This window comes from Lepisosteus oculatus, chromosome 25 (assembly GCF_040954835.1).
Source record: "Lepisosteus oculatus isolate fLepOcu1 chromosome 25, fLepOcu1.hap2, whole genome shotgun sequence".
Lineage (NCBI taxonomy): Eukaryota > Metazoa > Chordata > Actinopteri > Semionotiformes > Lepisosteidae > Lepisosteus > Lepisosteus oculatus.
In genome coordinates, this window is record NC_090720.1 from 5,924,745 (window position 1) to 5,944,534 (window position 19,790).

Below are 19,790 nucleotides of genomic sequence, written 5' to 3' on the forward strand. Positions count from 1 at the left end.
TTATATGTGTATTTAATTTTGTTGACTGTATATTTTCAGGCAGTGTGTGGACAGCCTTTGAGGAAGCATCGCGAGCGTGTGGGGTCTTTGAGTAGCGTGGTTGGTGCAACGTGAGAATCATGCCGAAATCAAAGAGAGACAAGAAAAGTGAGTTTAAATGTTTAGTTTTATCCTTATTTTTTTTTTAATGCGAAGACATGATCTGAGGACATGTTATCTGGGGAAGAAAAATCAACGTGGTGATAAAATGAGTGTATTGCTTAACTAGAAGAGATCATTTCAGTGTGAAGTAGTTTATGTTTCCAGTTAGAACTTGAGAAATATTTTATTTTTCCGAGGTTAGTAATCAGTTCAGACACAAGAAATATTTGAAATGCACTAATTAATTGATAATGCCTGTGAACCTCCAAAAATTTGTATTTTGCCAAATTTTCATCAAGAACTGTACTCATTCTGACTGGAGTTTATGATGTTGCGGTTTATATTTTGACGAAGATCTACAGACTTATCTTCTTTTAAATGCAGGATACAGTAATTTTCAGATTGTGCTTTTAATAACATAAAAATCATATCAAAAAGTATTAATGTAAAACAGATGTCGTTTAGAAGGAGTCCTTACCATGGTATGTGTCTTTACAGTCTCTTTAACAAAAACTACAAAGAAGGGACTGGAATCCAAGCAGAACTTAATAGAAGAGGTAATTTCCGTTTTCCTGTTCCCTTTTCAATACATTATGGCTAACTGGCGTTATTGTGACATGGCTGTTGGTACTGCTGGCTCACAGATTGTGAATCCCTTTCTGTCTGGAGCTTCCTCTCATGCCTTTACGCTGGGTGATCCTGTTCATTCCTGCCTTCCGAAAGACATGCTGGCTAGGTTAATAGATATCTCTGCCCGCACACCATGCAATAGGCTCTGAACCTTATCAACCATAAGATTTCTGATGGATAGTTTGCGGCTGTAATTAATGTCTGTTCTCTTAGCTGCGGAAATGTGTGGACATGTACAGCCACCTCTTCATCTTCTCTGTCGCCAATATGAGGAACAGCAAACTCAAAGACATAAGGACAGCGTGGAAGCACAGCAGGTGGGACAAAATGTCTTCTTGATAAAAGCACCCTCATAACCTTGAACCCCATTTGCCTTGGCATTTCTAGTTCCCTTGTTCCTCACTTACATTGCCATATTTTTGGTTTAAATCTTTCTCTCCCTTTTTTCTTCTTCAGGTTCTTCTTTGGCAAGAACAAAGTAATGATGATTGCTTTGGGAAAGGGGCCTGCAGATGAATACAAGGATAATTTACACAAGGTACATCATACCAGGCAGTCAGTGCCTTGTTCTGTTCATTTTCATTTGTAGGAGACAAAGATTAGTCTGCAATAAAGCCTATAATTCATACATTGAATAACACTAGAAAGGCAGCTTAATTCCAGAATATTGTGAAGTAAGAAAAACATAAAGGGGTAGATTTCATTCTGAGGATAGATGATGTTAAAAAGGAGGACTTCGGACCTGAAATCTCAAAATTCTGTAGATTTTCTGTAGAAATCTGTATTTAAAAGTCCAGTGTTCACACTACGAACCCGCTTGGCAGTAGAATGCTGTGAATGTGATGGATCTGCAAATGTAATGCTTTCATTACTTGACTGTTGTTTAAGAGACTCTTTTATTTACACTCACCAAATTAGTGCCAAGTGTAGAGAAATGGGAAATGATGCCTGAATTGTTTCTGAATTATTACTGGCTCTTTCAGTCGCAGATCTCAGTCTTCAGTGTCTCAGTGATCTTTATATCCTGTAGGTCAGCAAGTTTTTGAGGGGCGAGGTAGGCCTGCTGTTCACCAATAAAACCAAGGAAGAAGTGCAAGAGTGAGTATTTTTTGTGTGTCAGGGGGAATTAAATATTGCAGCAGCCAATTATTTTTACATTATTCACCAAATGTAGGATTCCAAATTATTTAATAGTGGCTCCTGTACCACTCAGGACAAAACTGACAAGTGGGCATATCTTCCTACATGCCCACCTGTTAGAGCCATTCACATTTGATTTATTACAAATTACATTATTATTATCCACAGTCCCTTTATAAAATGGAGCAGCAGTGTCTTTCAGCACCTTCACTGCACACCTGAGGGTGCTAGGTGGGTCACAGGCATTGATGTTTTCCCAGAAAGGGCATGGAGCCCAGGCTGACTAATCTCATCCCTAGTCTGGGGGTGCTCAGATGCTTGTGTGGCACCATCTAAAGACTCCTGGTTACAGTCAGCTAGTGACATGAACCAGAATCAGACTAGCAATGTGCCGATGTAGTTCAATGTGTGTCTGGGGCGGGTATCTCTACTGGTTGAGCTTCTCGGAAGCCCTAGTGTCTTCACTTCTGAAAAACATTTAACAGCAAAGTAAATATGTACAGATAATGCCTTCTCTTCCTGTCTGGCTGCAATCAAATCTTCCTGTCGCAGTATGCTTCGTCAGATAATGAAGTTAAAGAGCAAACGCATTAGAGGAGCCACATGCTGGCTCATTTCTTTAAATAAATTAGGACTTCTTTCTTATCTGTGACAGGTATTTTAGCCATTTTAAGGAAATAGATTTTGCACGGGCAGGGAACAAAGCAACTATGGCAGTCACGCTAGATGAAGGACCTTTGGATCAGTTCTCTCACTCCATGGAGCCACAGTTGAGACAGCTGGGTCTACCCACGGCTTTGAAGAAAGGTAAGAAATGTCGGACTAAACAGCCTGCTCCTGCTTTTTTCATGCAAAAGCTTTATTTTCCCCTAACCTGAGTTCTTTAATGTTATGTCCACTCTGTCAGGAACTTTTTTCTAGTTATTATTCTGAAACATATGTCATTGTATTATCTCTTATACTCTGTACATCTGAGAAGGCTGTGGGGTCAAGCTGCAGTTTTAACGAAGAACTAAGTGATCTCAAGGGCATCAGTTTATATCATTTTTTAATCTTCAAAACTGTGCATTCACTACTCATGCCTATGTGTTCACTTTGTGTGCGTGTTAATTGTCCCGTGTATCTTCTCTGCAGGAGTAGTGACTCTTCTGAAAGACTATGATGTGTGTAAAGAAGGAGATACCCTGACTCCTGAACAGGCTACTGTTCTGGTGAGTTCATGCAGTGTCAAGCGTGCTCTCGTGTCTTATCTTCATCTTTGTATTCCTTCACAGCTGAGGCTTATGATTGAAGAAAATCCATTGCAATGGAAATGCACCAGTTCTAATCGATCTCATTATAGTAAAAGTCAGGGCAACTCAAAGTCTATCCCAAAAGCACAGGGTGCAAGAAGGGACCATGGTGAGGTGCTCATCTGCACAATAGCAATTTCAAAATGCCAATTAACCTAGTCTTTAAGAAGGTGGGAAGAAACCCACAAGAAGGTGACTGCTAACTGCTTTGCCACTGCCACAGTGTGCATCATTTGCAAGAAATAGTGAACAAAAGTGTTCAGCTTGTTTAGAACGACATAGAGGAGCAAAAACAACACAGGTGGGAAGGAGTAATGGACCACTCTTATGATATGCATTCAAAGTGCTACACAGGCCCACAAATGGCACAAGAATTTAGCCCATAGGTTAAACTCGCTCACGTCACCGGAATGATTGAATGATCGAAAGATCTACTGAAGCCTGACATCTAGCACAGGTTTTGTGTGTATTTCTCTGGGCCAGAGCAGAGGCAGTGGTCTGTTAAAGCAGCTGTTTAGTAGAAATAAACTGAAACCAGTCCTAGTTTTTGAGATGATGCACTGTTTTATTCTCTCCTTTCATTTCAGCTTTAGATTTTCAAACTGAACCCTTTTACAAGTCAAGTATGCGCATATTAGTGAAGTTTTAAAAAGTTGGTCTCTAGCGTGTTGGGTGTTTTTGGTTACGACAATGGGGTTGGTCAGTTTCATGCGTGAATGGCACTGGAGCAGACTGCTGCTACCCTACACATCTTTGTGAATCCGGAAGAGCAGAAGCCTAGTGTAGTGTAAGTGTACCCCTTACAGAGCCTCCCCCTTTTTTCAGAAACTGCTCGGGATCAAGCTGGCTGAGTTCAGGGTGACGATCAAGTGCATGTGGAACTCAGAAACTGGAGACTTTGAACACCAGGGTGAAGAAGAGGAGGAAGCGGATGGGTCTGATTTGGAGGAGGAGGAAGATGAGGAAGATGATGAAAGCAAAAGAGACTGAGCATGAAGAGTGGGATTTCAAGAATGCTGTTTTTGTGTTGTGCCCTCTTCCCTCCAAGACTTTCTAGAATGAGTGTTTTCTTAAATACTTTCACAGTGCCAAGGATTGCTTAGTTAAGGCATCCAGACTCATACTGCATGCGGTATACTGAGAAACTACACTCTGTGTTTTTAGTGTGTCTCAGGCTAGAACTTTGCATTGTACATGGAGAATATTGTTAATACAAAGACAAAGTCTACAATTTGATGTACACTGAGAGTAGGGCAGAATAATGTATATCTAAAATATCATATACTTTGTAAAAATAAGTACAAGATAATAGGATACAGTTTGATATTTGTTTTGTAAAGTCCAGCTTTTGTAGAATCACAATATAACTTCATTTTTTATCCAGTATTTGGGTTTTTTGCTAGCGAGGTCTGGTCTAAATGCCACCCAGATCAGTCAAATCTCAAATGCTGTTATTAAATCTTCTCAACGTGAAATGAAATGCATCTTTTGTTTACCACATGGTAGATATTCCAATGGATGTTGTCAAAAAGCTGTTTCCATAAAACTGTCTTGGGCATTTTAAAAAAGGCACTTTATGGTAATTGTATATTGAAAAAGATCAAACTCTTATTAGATGAAAAATAAGTATTTTAAATTGGTATTCTCTTATCATTTTACTGATTTTTAACACTCATGCTTGAATAATTATTTCCCAGCAGTTGGATTTTATCTTCCTAAACCAGTGAGTTTTAAACCACCAACCACTAAGCTATTCAAGCACATCAGTGAATTAATAATTTTATGATTTAGAAGTGTTGCTTGTAATTCTACAACAGCTCAGGTGAAGTCAGCTGTTAAAAATAACTCAAAACTCCAGCTTTTTAGCAATTACAAATGTCACATTACTAGTTCCATAAAGGGTTTCAATAAGAGAGCTCAGATGGAACAAACAGAGTAGGCATTGTGGTCATCACACGAGGAATGGAAATTCCATCCTCAATGAAGGAGGAGCCGAGGTTTAGCAGTGTGGTTAGGTTCCCTAGCGGAAGTAGTTGGGGCACTCATGTGCCACCAGGTCCCAGGCTTTTTTAAAGGCCTCCACGACGACGGGGTCCAGGGGTCCCTCTTGTGAGGCGTCCAGATTCTCCTGCAGCTGCTCCATGGTGGACATACCAATGATCACGCCATCACCCCTCTCTCCCTGTGAATCAACACACACGCACACACAGTCACACTGCTTAACCCCACCTCTATCTCATATGAGCTGGACACGTTCATGAAGCAAATACCAGTTTTACTCTGAATAATATACCCATGAATGAACACCACCTGCTTCCACCTCTCTCCAGTAAACATTCCTTGCTTGCACAGATCCAATTAGTTAAAAGAAAACATCAGCCTGGCTATCTACCACATTGCAAGGCCAACGGGTGGCAATAGCTGCATAACAGATCCGCAGACCTTAACACATTCTGAACAGTCAGCTGCTCTTAAAGAGATTTGTCTTGCTGATGAAAAAGTATCCTGTTGCAATGAAATGGCAAAAATAATTGTTTTTTTTCCCCTACACAATTCCTTCCAATACGTGACTATGTAATCTCTTTTAGTAACTGGCATAAACAGCTATAAAAATATCGATCCTATTGTGTTTCTGGATGAAGTCAGAGGGGCAGACAGAGGTTACCTGCAGCTGGGAATGATGGTATATCCAGCGGAGGGCAGCTGATGTCATGGAGGGCTTGTTGGAGCCATAGACCACGTCAAGTGCCTTCTGCACAACATCTATTGCCTGGAAATGGTGCTCTTTCCAGTACCTGTTTCACAGAGGTAAATCAATGCTTGAGTCTTAATCTGACAGTTTGCCTTTCAGTTGCTTCTGACCCTGGCAGTTACTCAGAGAGAGAGCGGTGTAAAGGTATATTACCCCAAAACAGAAGAATAGATCCATGAATAACCCCACCTGCTTTCATCTCTCCCCAGTAAAACATTAAATATTAAAAATAGCTGGTTCTTCATGCATAGAATAAAAAGAGCACTTGTACAGCACACACCTTGCTCGGTAGGCTTCAGCCCAGCTGTTCCCAAAAAACCTGCCTGTGGGCTGGGAGCTATCCTTGTCCTCAAATTTATATTTCCCAGTGAGGAGTCCTCCTGTGGAAAAAGTAAAAAGAAGGAAGGGCTTTAGTAAGTACGCCGCAGGAACAGAAGACCCCTTTCTCGGTTGATTTCACCCCAGGGCCCCGCCTACAAGCATGACTAATGTGGAGTGGAGGAGGAGGCATCTAGATTGTCCTCCCTGGACTCGAAGCGCAGGTGGAAATCTGGCTCCTTTGAGCTTTTGTTTGAAACCAGACAAAACATACAGTGTAGCTACCTGTGAGGCTACTTTAGGAAACCACATATGCTTAATAGCTCAAATAAATTCTCTTTTGTTTCTACAAGCCCTACCAGTCTGTAAGCCTAGACAGACTGAGTTGGAGGCAAAACCTTAATTCAACCTCCAGCACACTAGATAAGTGTATAAGCTAATAAGACAAAAGTTCTATTTTTTCCATTACATTGTTTCAGATTTCTTTACATGTTTATTACGTAAATCCCGAATCCTCTGTAAGTTGGTCACACTGCAAAAGAAGAGTTTCTACATTTCCTGTATCTTCCAGTTCCTGGAAACTGTGTGCTAGTAGGATACTGCAAGGACCAGAGAGTGTTTAAAGGCATCACTGTGTGTGAGTGAGGTGTATCTGCTTACCAGCCAGGGGATTGTAGGCATAGAACCTCATGCCAAAATACCGCAGGCAGGGCAGCAGCTCTTTCTCCACCTGACGAGTGGTGGCGTTGTACATCCCCTGCAGGGCACAGAGAGAGGTTTACAGGGCCAGACGCATACGATTCGATCAAGGTGTACAGATGCCTTAGTAGTGCGATCTGTCAAACAACAGGACACATGTTTAGACATGCCCTTGTGCTCATATCATTGGGTCTGTCAAAGCTGTGCATCTTGAAAAGTATTTTTTAATCATTGACTTTCCTTCCAGTAAAGATCACATCAAGCACTAGGTTCAATTACAGGCGATCCTTACTTTTCAAATAGCGAGTAATCCAACATCGCAGCCAACGAGCCAACTGTGGCTACCTATGTATTTAAGAAACGGCAGGTTTTGTTTCCAAGCAATTTTATGTTAAGTTGATGATTCTGGCTCCAAGCAATTTGAGACACGAGGCCCCTTGTTCATCTCTCTCACCTGGTACACTGTGGGCAGGACCCAGTTATTGTGTTTGCAAATGCAGTAAACTTCAGCGACTTCCCAGGATGCGTAGTTTGATAAGCCAAGCTCCTTGAATTTCCCCTAAAAAAAAAAAAAGAGATTCGTACATCAGTACAAACCTCGTCAATCAGAAAAAAAAAGCAGAATTGTCCTGGAGCCCCACGCGCGATGCTGGTGTCTTTTGCACCGATCTGCTGAATTGGGAATCTGAATCTCAGGGGTAAGAACAAATTGAGGAGTACTGTCAGACTAGTTGGTGCTGATCATTTGGCCCTACCCCACATCCATCACTTACAAGTCTTGTGCAAAGCGTATGCCATCCTAGAGGATCCTTCACACCTTTGTGTAGTGAATTCCAGTTACCCCCCTCAGGACACAGATTTCCCACTCTAAAAACATACAGGCTTAGGTTCTCATTCATACCTGTGGGCCTGTGACCGCAACCTCGCTCAACAGATGATTCTCTTCTGCATATACAGTATGTGTCTTGTTTACTTGTGTGTTTTTCTTTAGATTAGATCAGATCACTTTTATTGGGAATTTGTCTTTTCACATACCCCACCTTGCTCTCCATGAGACGGACAGGGAGAGAAGCTTGGGGTCAGAGCGCAGGGTCAGCCATTTATACAGCACCCCTGGAGCAGCTGGGGTTGAGGGCCTTGCTCAGGGGCCCAATGGACTAGGATTCCTCTGCCAGCCGCGGGATATGAACCGGCAACCTTCCAGCCACAGCCACAGCCACAGATCCTTAGCCACCGAGCCACTGCACCACACTGCAGAACAAATTGCCCCCCGGGGGCAGGAATAAACTCCCTCTCTCTCAGTCTACCTCTTTGTGGAGCTCCTGGCAGGCTCTCAGGGTCTCCCCGAGGGGAGTCTGGTGGTCTGGCGCGTGCAGGTAGAAGATGTCGACGCGCCCCGTCCGCAGCCTCTTCAGGGAGGTCTCCAGCTGCGAGCGCACGCTCTCCGGCCTCAGCGTCTTCCCGTCCCAGGGGTTGGCCTTGGTGGCCATTTTCACTGCCGGGGACACAGAGGAAGCCTGCTTCACACAGTCTTCACCACCCCCCCGGCTTTTTCTAAAACTGAAGGGAAAGCTCACATCGTGGAAGCTGCGCGGCATCGCCGAGACTCCCAAGCCCGCGCTCGAAACACGGCTTTTCCGCTTTGCATTATTTTTCCCTCTGTATAAGATGCGACCTCTCAGAAAGGTGCTCATCACAGCGGTCCCCTCGTCCTGCCTCTAGACCTAGTCTGTTCGGCACCAAAGTTCAGGTCTAGAGGGCGAGTCAGACTCGTGCCTTTAATGGTTTCGGCTAGACCTCAGAACAGACTGTAACTACTACTACACAAAGACACAACCTTCTGCCAGGGAGCCCACTTCAGCATGTTGAAGTGGAAAAACCTCTTGAACCTTTCCCTTGATTTTACTGCATGTGTACAGATATCGGGATCGGGATTTACAAAGGCTTTCTGAGACGGACACAAAACCGCATCTTTTCTTTGCGTCTACAGCTTGAACTTGAGATCAGACATGGAAAGATGAGTGGACAATTAGAAAACTGGAGGTAGTTACGACACACACCGCAGAGTGAATCACAAATTCAGTAGTCTGCAGGCGATTGAAGTACTTCAAGTGATAAATCAAAAACAAACGGGGCCAAGAACCACAGTAACATTATGTATTAGCTAGAGAAAATGTGTCACCCATTCATGATCTATGGACTGGAAGAGCTAAGCTTTCAGGTTCGTTAGCATGCCCAGTTTTTGTGTTTTGTTAATGATCTGCATTTTCATTTATATATTCTTTGCAGATATTATTAATTATGAATAAATACTGATTGCTACAATTTGTAAACTACTTTTGTTTGCAGCGGAAAGCATGAATATGCTTTGCGGACATGCAGTGAGTCGTAATCACAATCACAAGTGTCACTTGAATCGTTCCATAAAAACAGCCTTCTCCAGTGTCTTACAGAGTGGTCTGCACGCAGGGTAGGGTACCTGTTTGGGGCAGCCCCATGCCTCCAATGACTGTCTCTGACTGTCCATCTGTGTACATGAACGCCGTGTCCACTTCATTGTGACCGCGCTCCAAGAAAGCGCGCACCATAGCGGCGCTCGTCTCCGCGTCTGCGCGCCCCCCGAACGCCATGGTTCCCAGCACGGAGACTGGGAGTTTGGGCCGTGTCGAACCGGAGGAGGACATGTTACGCTGCAACTGGAGAGGTAATTGCCTGAGCCGACGAAGTACGCACGGGCCTAGTCCAGCAGACACCACCATAACAAAACTTCTTGTCAGCTGAGCAGCATAGGGTGAAGGACAAGTGACGAGGCAGGTTCAGTTAGGGATCGAGTGTAAATAACATACCGGCACTTGGACGAAAAGATAAGTCCTCCCCCCTCCGTCTTCCATCGCATTGGGTTAAATTGTGGGCGGACAGGACAAACTTCACTTTTTCCACAAGCTTTTCTGCTTTCTGGCAATTGATTGACTTTAAAACTGATCGGTCTACTTTTTTCAGCATTTGATTTTTAGTTACAATTTAATCTTATCCCACAGTCCGATTGCACACAAATTGAATTAATCTGGCAAAATTGCTGCACATTGGTGGTGGAGGGGAGTCCCCATTACCTGTAAAGCGCTTTGAGTGGAGTGTCCAGAAAAGCGCTATATAAGTGTAAGCAATTATTATTATTATTATTATTATTATTAATTAACCTGATAACCCCAAACACACAAAAAAAATAAGTTTACTTATCACTGTTTTAGTTTCTGTGTAATTAAGGTAGTTTCCTAATATTCCTTTGAAAATTGAAGTAAAGGGTAAACATTAGGACATTAAGAAAGAAAAGCGTAATAGCAAAGACCGATAAATACATTTGATAACAAGATAGTTTTGCAACAGTGTATGCTGCCATAATACATAAAACCCTTGTTCAGGCGAAAATAAACGCCTTCACTTGACTGTGCATCGCTATGTCTCTCAAATATAGAACAAAGGTGACTTAATAAAGACCACTGAAATGTTTCCAACATTACTTTTCCTTTTCGTGTTGGTGCAAAACAGAATTTACAAAGTGTGATTGCCGATACTCTTACCATGTTCCTTGCACAAGTACTGCCTGTAGAGTGTTATTCTATTCTATATTTTTTTCTGGCCTTGACAATTTAGTAGTCTTCTCTTTTATTAGTGTTTTGCGGAACTGGAGAGTTCAGTGCACTTCTCCGTTTAACCACCCGATGGCAGTGGAAGACAACTTCTGTGAAAAAATGACCGCATCTGCCCGTTTCATTTATTGGCAATTATTAAGAAACGCATGCCGACAACCCCCAAAAACTCATATCAGAATAATAAAAAAAAAACATTGAGCAAAATGTCGCCCCTCGCATCTAAAGCCAGGACCATATTTGAAATTGGGATTGGCATGGTTTGATTAAGTGAAAGTTTCTGAATTTCCAAGGATTTGAATGACAATGCAGCAGCAAAGGTTAGCGCTGCCGCCTCTCGGCGCTGGGGCCCCGAGTTCAGTTCCGGACCTGCGATCGCTAGAGTTTGTATGTGCTCCCCCTGTTCAAGCGGGGTGCCTCCCACAGTCCAAAGACCCGCTGGCAGGTTAACTGGCTTTTGCAAAAAATGTCCCTGGTTTGAGAGTGTGCGCGTTTGCCCTGCGATGGACTGGTGTGTACTGTGCCTTACACCCATTGCTTGCCGCGATAGACTACGGCTCTCCTACGGCCCAGCATTGGGGAAACAGGGGTTGGAAAATAAATGGATGAAAATGCAAAGCACACTTTCTTTTCCTTTTTATCTCTGTACATATGTAGAAAGGCTGAATATATTGTAACGCTTACGGCCGACAGGCACTGTGTAAGAGCCGGCGTACCAGAGCAGGTGCATCACCGCCCTTCCCTGTGATAGCAGGACTACAGTTACTGGGCTGTAAAGAGATCTCTCTTTGGCTCACCGGGCTGGGCCGCTGCAGAGAGATGCGGGAGTCCCGGGTTCGAGCCCCCGATGGTGGGGGGCCGACCTAATGCGGCAAGGGCGCCCGCCTGAGCCCCCGTTGCGTTACAATATATAACAGCTAGTGGCAATTGTTTATGTTAGCTCTGGTTCAAAAGTGTTCGAAGCCGAGTTTTTAATATGAGTATTTTTCATTGGAGGCTAAGGCAAGTGCAATAGTTTACCTCCTAATAAACAATCGCAGCGGAATGAGGGGCATGTGAGCACTGTGGCGCTGACCTCTGTGTGTTTGCACATTTGTAGTTATTGGAAGGGTCAGAGGAGAGGACGGGCACATGCTTGCGGTGGACTGACAGCCGGAGAGCATGTGGAAGGGGTTCCCCAGCAGCAGGACACTGCGTGGGAGCTGCAGTGTCACGGAAAACGCTGCTGTCACCCTGCCGGGGTCAAAGGTCAGAGGTCCTCAGACTGAGCTGTGCGAGGAAGGGACTTCTGTGTGGGTCGGAGCTTTGTGGCACCCGAGTGGGAGTACAGCTGTGGCTGAGAAATAAAGGAGTCCTTGAGTCCCAAAATACCTCCTTGTGAAAGGAAACGCATTGTAGGTTCTTAAAGTAATAGGAGTGACTGAACGATTACTTTGAACCTTTAAGGTTCTCTATTTTTTTCAATTCCTTATGATGTTATACTGTAGTAGACATTTTTCATTGTAAATTAGCATTAATTTACAGACTCTGAATATTGCCAAGTTCCTAATTTGTGTCCCATTTTTTTAGACCAGATGGAACAGCAGTTCCTTCTGCAAATGAGACAACAAAGAAAAAGCTGAAAAAACGTGTCTACTCGATAATTAGTCCCCTTGTTTGGTCGATTAAGATTTCTGACTCTCAGATGTTGGTAGTTTGCTCCCGCATTGGCAGTAAATAATTGTGAAGAGGCAGAAGAAATGCCTGACTGGGAGTCTGGTACCAAATACTGGGGCATCTGCCCTCCTGTGTGTTATAAAGACTGCATTTCACAAAGGGCAGCTTGTGAACACACAGAGATCTAGAGTGCTGCCTAGTATGGTAGCACTTATTAACCAGACACACACTTATCATGAAGTTAATAATAAAATACATATTTTCACTAATATTATTTATAAATCTCTTTCACATAGAGTGGCTGAAGCATGCAAATCTGGTTTAAGAAATGGTTTTATGAATGTGGTCTTCAGGGAGTATAGTGATAGAGTCCAGTATCACAGGGAATCCCAGCTGCTAGTGATCCAGATTGTGTGACGATTAAATCAGGAGAGGGCTGTGCCGCTGACTGCTGGTCAGGATTGAGTCTTGTCCATAAGCTGAGTGGGAAACAGAAAGTCTCACGTAGAGTTCTTAGGTTTGTGAGTACTTAACCAAATCCATCTGTCATGTCCAAAGGAGCAACATCAAGAGTCAAAACACAGTCTACTATCTAAATGTTGTAGTGCTTGGAAACAGTTGTTAGCAGGACTTCTTCTTTTTTTTCCTGCTGTACTTTCTTTCTGTGTGCAGCAGTACGCTTTGTTTGCTTTACCAGTCTGACTGTTGCACATTGACTTCTCTCTTGTAACGTTTGTCTCATTAACATTCAGATCCTCCTGTCTAACTAACACCAGTACTCAAGACACTCGGCAGTCTTCAGGTTTTCGGTAGATTAGGTTTTCACTCTCTCCTGATTCTTTTATAAGAGACCAGAAAGAATAAAATCAATTTGTGGTTACGCGAACATGATCTACATCACATCAGAGTCCCAGAAAGGTCTGAACGTGTTGGGGAGTTCAGTGCGACACAGAAATTGCTGACACAGTTTAAAATGTAGTTCTTGTGGTGAAAATGTTCTTCTTTTCTGCTGTTTTCTCTGCTTTTCTGTCCTTTCTGAGGACAATACAGGGTGGACCTTGCAGTCAGTCTTTTGCAAAATTGAATTTGGTTTCAAAGTGGCTGTGTTCAGCTCTGCAATACAACCTCTGGGAGCCCCATAGTGAGTTACGGCAGCAGCTCCGTGGTGATTGGTGTTGCTTTTATTTATTGTCTTGGCAGACGGGTTGGCTTGCATAGCAGAAGACCAAAGGGGACAAAGAACAGGAGGAGGCAGAACTGTGATCAGTCCGCCAGTTGGGAAACTAAAGTTGGTACTGGGTGAGGATATGTTTGTCAGGAGACTCTTGCTCCTGTTCTGTGGAAACCTGCCATCAAGAAGTGGGTTTACAACTTGCTGTTGGAAGGTGTGCTGACATTTGATGTGAACCAGGTCTTTGCAAGAGTTTCGCTTTATTGCAGTCAATTGCGTTCTGCTATAAAGAATGACACTCGGGATTGCTGGCCTGCATTCTAGCTTTTCATATGTTAATGCTCTTTCTCCTGTCTGTGTCGCAGCTAAGGGAGAACACAAGCTTCAGAAATGTCTGACCGCCATAAAGCCATGCACACTGTCTGACTGCAGCAGAATGTGCACACTTCCGATTATTATTTGTACCGCCATGCAGGGAAATCTGAACCTGGGTGACCTCTGACCTGTGTGTGTGTGTAATGGTGGCATCACAAGTTGGCCATATGGAAGGCTGGACACAGAGAGCAGTGTTTCAGGAGAAGCAGCGTGGCCCAGACCCTGAGCCCCTGAGCCCCTGACCCCCAGCCACAGCATCAATCAGATCACAGCTCTGACCTGCACGCACCTCTGGAGCACCAGGTCCGGACATAGACCACCCCACCCACATTCTTCAACCTCCAGCCTCCTCACTGACCACAAATTCAACCCCTGCACCTTTTTGTTGCTCTTTAATTCAACATAAGGAACTTCCACTATTCTTTCAGCCACTTTTGAAAGGTCTGATTTGCTATTTTGTCCTTACTCTGTATTGTGTATTGAGAGAGTAAGTGTTGAAATCTAAGGGTGTCCTCTCCTCTGACTACGCGATAAGCGCTTTGAGAAGCCATCTTTAAGGGCACTATATAAAATAAAGTTTATTATTATTATTATTACCTGGCCTTAGGACGCATTCTCTTTATCTGATCGGCTTTTCCAAATGTTGAGGTTCAAGGTGATCTTCCTCTGACCCAGCTGCAGTCTTGGGGGTCCCTTGCCAAGTATTAGCATTCTTTTCCTTTTCTACCAGGATATAGGGGTTCTGCAGATGATTCCCTTATGCACACTGCTCTCCCCGCAAGCCTGTTTTTTTTCCCCTTTAGAGAGCTGTTGGTCAGCCCTGCGCCCTGAAGAAAACACGTTCGTTGAGCCCCGGGAGAACAGATGAATTTAGACACGCGAATGCATTTTTAACAAGTTGCAATGGAATTAATAGAGAAAAATATCACTGACCTGCAAAAAGAACGCGATGTATTTTGCTCTGATAAAATGATGCAATACAATGTCAAACTGCGTACAAGCGACCTACAATATCACCACGGATCTACGTATATTTACAGTACATGCTGCCGTCTTACAGGAAAACTAACACATTTTATTCATACAGGAATGAAAAAAATCGATTTTTTATATTTTTATGGGTATGCATGTTCGTTTTTAAAGAATACATCGAATAATATATTTGACTTAAAACCAGTTTCGCATCGAACAAGAATGTGTTTCTGAAAAACGTGGTTGATAGCTCTTACAGTATATACTAGGCGTATGTAAAGACTAATAAATTAGCGATATTCAGAGATTACTCAACCCCTCTTGTCTTCGTCTAAAATTACACCCACTTAATGGAAAGTACCTTAATCTTTTACAAATTTAAAACTGAGGGGGGTATTCAACTTTCATAGGAGTAAAGTGTTCCCTAAGGTACGTTTCTCTTTTATGAGGGGGTCAGATGTCAGAAGACTGCGGTTAATCTGGGTTACCTCTCCGCAGAAGGCCTGCTCGCCTGTCGAGTGTCAGGTTTATTAACGACTCCGACTCCACGCATGCCCTGTATTGTTCGTCGTTCTTTTACTTTACTGTACCTTTTGCTCAAAAATAATCTGACACGCACGGCGCGTCATGCTTAATTGTAAGAAACATGAAATCCATCCATATTAAAAGTCACCAAGCCCCCGATTAGCCTTTGACAGAGTGGAGCGCAACCATGGAATTAATTCCAGTTTTCCGAGTATTTATTTATAGGCAGTAGCCGAAGCAAGCTGTAATAATAGAAACTAGGCAAAACTGACTTTCTGACTCGAGGAACAAGAGGAGACGTTAATCTGCCAAACCCCCAGGCTACAGGCTCTTGGATCGGCGCGTCGAAACGCAAAACGAGGGAGAAAATTGTGCCGAGAGAGCAAGACCGGAGTTCACGCTCTGGTGAAAAGAGGAATTTCTTTCCTTGCGGGTCTAGTTCCCAAAGCCGCTATCATAATACTAGTTTTGAACTTGCGTGCGCTTTGAATGAGTTAAAAACGTAAATCTCTGCATACATTTTTAAGTTGATCTTGAAATGCATCCTTTGTTATAGTGGTTTTTTTTGTCTTTTGTATTCTTTAAAGAAATAACTGGTGTACTTTCATGGATAAGATACGTGAATGTATACGTGTCTAGCTCGTTTACCTGTTCAAGAGATTACAAGCGTTTGTTGCGACATAGTTGTGTTCTAAGCGCCGAGTGTGAGTGTTACAAATAAAATACTGTTTTTCAATAATTCGATTCTTGGGTTAGAAAAGCATCAAGGTTTTCGTTAAGGAAAACACAGAGTTGCCTTTGAGGAAACTTTGATAAGAAGTCCTTTTAAAAGGGCTGATGACCTCTCCACACAACCAGGTTTAGGTCAGGCTATTAAAAAATCTGTACCAGCGGGGATCTAAAAACCCACTGTATATGACCTGATAGAGTACCAGTAGATAGCAGGGTCTTTCTGAGTGAAATAAACGTGATGCGGTTTATAACGCTGTTAGGTTATTTATATAGGACGAGCTGTTGGCACCAAAGCCTAAGCAGAGAGTCGTATTTCTGGTAAGTAGACATCAGCACAGGAAGATGCCTCAGGGGTACCTGTTTTAAGCCAACAGCGTGGAGACGTAGCTTGGACAGAGGTCCAGAGTGAGGAGACCTGTGGTTTGCAGTCGGTGGGACGCTCTGTTGGACCCTTGAGTAAGTTACTTTGTCCGTTGAGTTAGCTATATCGTCCCCTTGAGTAAATTACTCAGTCCCATGCGTAAGTTACTTGGTCCCTTAAATCAGCTACATGAACCCTTGAGTAAGTTGTTTGGTCCCCTAAATACGTTACATGGACGCATGGGTGAACTTCTTCAGTCAGATGGTTTCAGTGAATGCCCCGTAGTGCGCAAACTGTGTGAATGAGTCTCCTGGTCATCAATGGAAAGGAGAGTTTACTATCAACTGACTGAGTAAAACAAAGTAATGAAGAAAACATGTTTGTTGCATGTTTGCATGCTGGGAAAACCTCTTAAATCAACCAGAAAAGGCAGGTTCTGTGTTTGATTAACTCCTGTTGTCAGCATGTTACAACACTCCGTTTACTGAGAGAAGAATGTGTGTGGTAGTTTTATTTCATCATGAGCCGCCTTGGTGTTCGTCAGTTGTTCTTCATTATTCTTTCGGAGCTACAAGACATCTGATATTCTCCAAACTGACCTTCCGTCTGGTTATAATTGTTTTTGCAGGTGTTTACTTTGGACATTAGAAAAGAGTTCCAGAAAATATATATTTCCTCTTAATTAAGTTGCCAGTATACACAGCATCACAACACACTTTTCCTATGTTCCTAGATTCATATTTCTTTTTTAGTGGACGCACGGAAATTCTGACGGGTGTGTTTGGATTTTTGATACTAGGCGACACTCATCATCCAATATAAAGGACATTAAAGTCAACATAAAATGTACCTTTGTACCATTTCATATACTGTACTATAATGATGTGTCATTCGGTGTGGGTAAGTAAGCTGGAGGATATCGCATTTACTTCACCCCGGCAAGTGAAAACGTCTTGAATATGAATTTGACGAATTCAATTTCCAACCTGAAATGGGCGTTTCTAACCTGGCGACATCTCCTCCCAAACGGAGATCGCACGAGGAGGGGTCTGGTCTCCTCGAGCCTCTTCATTGACAATCGGAGCTCTTACGCGCAGCTCGCTGGATTAGCTGGTGTAGGTGCTGCAGATACTGTAGCACAGGAACCGGGACCGGCAGAAAACGCAGGATTTCTTTGAGAAACAGCTGTCAAACCGTGGCATCATAAATCTCAGAAGTGTTCCTTCTCAGAAACTGTGAGGGAGTCAAACACTCCCGTTTAATAGTTGAGGTTATATTGCACTCTCTTTTGATATTTTTGCTTAAAATTTCTTTGTGTTTTTTTTTTAACTTGGCACTTATTCCATGAAACGGAATACAATGCTTGGATAAACGCCCCCCCTACTTAATTTCGTAGGGAAGGAAGCCGGAACTTTATTTGCGAAATTATTGTCTTAGTTTCAGTTCCTCAATGCTTGAATTTATTCACGACGATCACTTTGTGTTTATTCTTTAAAATAATGGAGCTGAAGCTCTGTGCTTTCTTCCTGTTCGTTATAAACGGAATTTATGCAGCATCACACTATGGAAGTAACCTTCAGCCTTACATGTGAGTAATAAGCGTTTTATCACCTACTGTACACTCCAAAAAGTTTATGGGTGCGCTTTTTAAAGAGCGCAAAATTGATCTTAATTTAAGACATGTGGACTGCCCTCCCCCAGACTTTCAAGATTTTGCCTTTACCATCACTTTTAGAACATTATTAAGGCTGCTGGACTGAAGTTACGTACTGTACAGTATGTCACTGTATTACACTTTAACGTATTTTGTAGTTTGATGCGTGCATTTTTATCCAATATATGCCTACTTATTCTTGATTGTTTTAATCACTTTAAATTGTGTATTCAAACATAAAATCACAATCTGGATTTGGTAACAAGATTACAAGTGATGAGATGTCAGAATTCTGTTTAATTTCATAACTTTATAAATGCTTTCACTTAAAAACCCTCCTGCACGCTGTTAACGTCAATGAAATACGATCACGTTTCTTTTATTGTGACTTTGTAATTGGGCTGTCCTGGGCTGCAATCTGTTCCTTTTCAGAAGCTCGCAGACATCGGAAATTTAAGAAGGGCAGGTTCAGATCTTCAGACTGTCTCTGGCGCAGTAAATGTAACTTGGATTGGAGTGAAAGATCTGAGCGGATCATTTCACGTCAAACGCAAATAACACTACAGTGGGGAAAAACGCATCAGTGGTTTAAACTGTACTGCGCAAATAAACTTTCTCCATCGAGAGAAAACCACTTTTTTATTTATAGTGGGATTCTAATAATACTGTATCACGTTTCTCGTCTGACGTATTTTGCGCTTTTAAATAGAATTTGAGCAATTTGCGCAGGTTCTAAAGACAAGGTAATTTGTATACCGCCGCAACTAGGTTTGCAATGAAATTGGATTGTATGGGTTTAATAGGGTTACGGATAGCATATTAAAGTGTACTTGTAAAAGAGCTTTGTAATCTGGAGAAACAGAGCGTGACTCATTTTCGTTACGCGTCCTTTACGATTGTTCAACACTTATGAGGCTTGTTATGCGTAATTAAGGCACTCTTGATAATCAAAAGGACGGTAGGGAAACAGTTTCACTTTAATTTAGTTACCTTAGTAAATAAAGCTATAAATAAGAACAGCTGTGGTTTATCTCACACGTTTCAGTCATGGGTCTCTCCGCAATGGGATGGATGTTTTAAATGCGTTCGTATGAAACGAGGAAGATAACAAACTGGTAAATTCACCGGCTCGGCTTGATGCAGAGTAGAACTCGAGAGGCAAATTAATATTAAATCTCTCCTGCTATCTGTGCGTGACGCAGCTTACCGCGAAGACATTCTTCGAAACCAAAGTGATACCTAAATGACACAACCCGCTGGTTCTGTATCAGCACCAAAACTAACGCTTTCCCAGGAGCCGTCCTTCGGTTTGCTGCAGTTTTTACCTATGTACTTTTTGCAGTGCTCTTTAATTGTCCTGACAACTAGTTTGGAAAATACAGCACCCATAAGCACGCCTCTTTTTACAGTTATAAATGATGCTTGATTGATTTTTGCAAATAATAAATGCAAGACTGAAAAAATGATGCTATATCAAGGCTTAGGGAAAACTAAAAGACGCTCATCGAAACGTTCCCGGCGTCGTTTCCAATTCAGTATCCCTATAGAAATCTGTATCCCCCTGATCAGGTGATGCAACTTGCTTTGAGTTGGATATAGGGTGTGCTGTGCTCCGTTAACAAAGCTATACAACGATGTCTTGGACATTTAAATGTCTTTTTTTACAGCGTTTTACTGAATGTTCTTCATTATGTTGAAGCACAGTTCTGTCTCGGTCTTCTAAAG

General features: G+C 42.6%; 3 protein-coding genes across 8 annotated transcripts in view; 2 read left to right on the forward strand and 1 right to left on the reverse strand.

Moving 5' to 3' along the window:
• The first annotated feature begins 41 nt into the window (after positions 1-41).
• On the forward strand, positions 42-4,589 carry mrto4 (MRT4 homolog, ribosome maturation factor). Of its 2 annotated transcripts, none has more exons than XM_006642037.3 (8): positions 42-147; positions 640-698; positions 985-1,088; positions 1,228-1,309; positions 1,802-1,869; positions 2,567-2,718; positions 3,046-3,122; positions 4,029-4,589. In XM_006642037.3, the coding sequence occupies exons 1-8, from the start codon at positions 120-122 to the stop codon at positions 4,191-4,193; spliced, it is 735 nt and encodes a 244-aa protein (XP_006642100.1). In that variant the 5' UTR covers positions 42-119; the 3' UTR covers positions 4,194-4,589. The 2 variants fall into 2 exon arrangements, with proteins under 2 accessions (XP_006642100.1, XP_015192497.1); XM_015337011.2 differs by lacking the exon at positions 42-147 and adding an exon at positions 242-338.
• On the reverse strand, positions 3,748-9,799 carry akr7a3 (aldo-keto reductase family 7, member A3 (aflatoxin aldehyde reductase)). The gene is made up of 7 exons (XM_006641947.3): positions 9,452-9,799; positions 8,280-8,467; positions 7,427-7,531; positions 6,934-7,030; positions 6,236-6,335; positions 5,869-5,998; positions 3,748-5,385 (listed from the first exon to the last, which is right to left on the reverse strand). The coding sequence occupies exons 1-7, from the start codon at positions 9,729-9,731 to the stop codon at positions 5,224-5,226; spliced, it is 1,062 nt and encodes a 353-aa protein (XP_006642010.3). The 5' UTR covers positions 9,732-9,799; the 3' UTR covers positions 3,748-5,223.
• LOC102683564 (multiple epidermal growth factor-like domains protein 6) overlaps positions 9,592-19,790 on the forward strand; it is a 139,038-nt gene continuing 128,839 nt past the window's right edge. The window contains exon 1 of one of the 5 annotated variants that reach the window (XM_069183814.1): positions 9,592-9,676. Coding sequence is in view for 2 of the 5 variants with exons in the window: in XM_069183812.1 (XP_069039913.1) it covers positions 17,911-17,999 (89 nt within the window). In the remaining 3 variants the exon portion in view is untranslated. Of the gene's footprint in view, positions 9,677-11,806; positions 11,868-13,500; positions 13,575-17,474; positions 18,000-19,103; positions 19,181-19,790 lie in introns of those variants that run through there. The other 4 variants (XM_069183815.1, XM_069183816.1, XM_069183812.1 and 1 more) reach the window with 4 other exon arrangements.

Coding starts and splice junctions, on each gene's coding strand:
- mrto4 (XM_006642037.3), top strand. CDS start 120: ATGCCGAAATCAAAGAGAGACAAGAAAA. Junction 2,719..3,045: donor ACCCACGGCTTTGAAGAAAG/GTAAGAAATGTC, acceptor TCTTCTCTGCAG/GAGTAGTGACTCTTCTGAAA. Junction 3,123..4,028: donor CTGAACAGGCTACTGTTCTG/GTGAGTTCATGC, acceptor CCCTTTTTTCAG/AAACTGCTCGGGATCAAGCT.
- akr7a3 (XM_006641947.3), bottom strand. CDS start 9,731: ATGGTGGTGTCTGCTGGACTAGGCCCGTGCGTACTTCGTCGGCTCAGG. Junction 8,468..9,451: donor CATGGGGCTGCCCCAAACAG/GTACCCTACCCT, acceptor TGTCCCCGGCAG/TGAAAATGGCCACCAAGGCC. Junction 5,999..6,235: donor GCTGAAGCCTACCGAGCAAG/GTGTGTGCTGTA, acceptor TCTGTGAAACAG/GTACTGGAAAGAGCACCATT.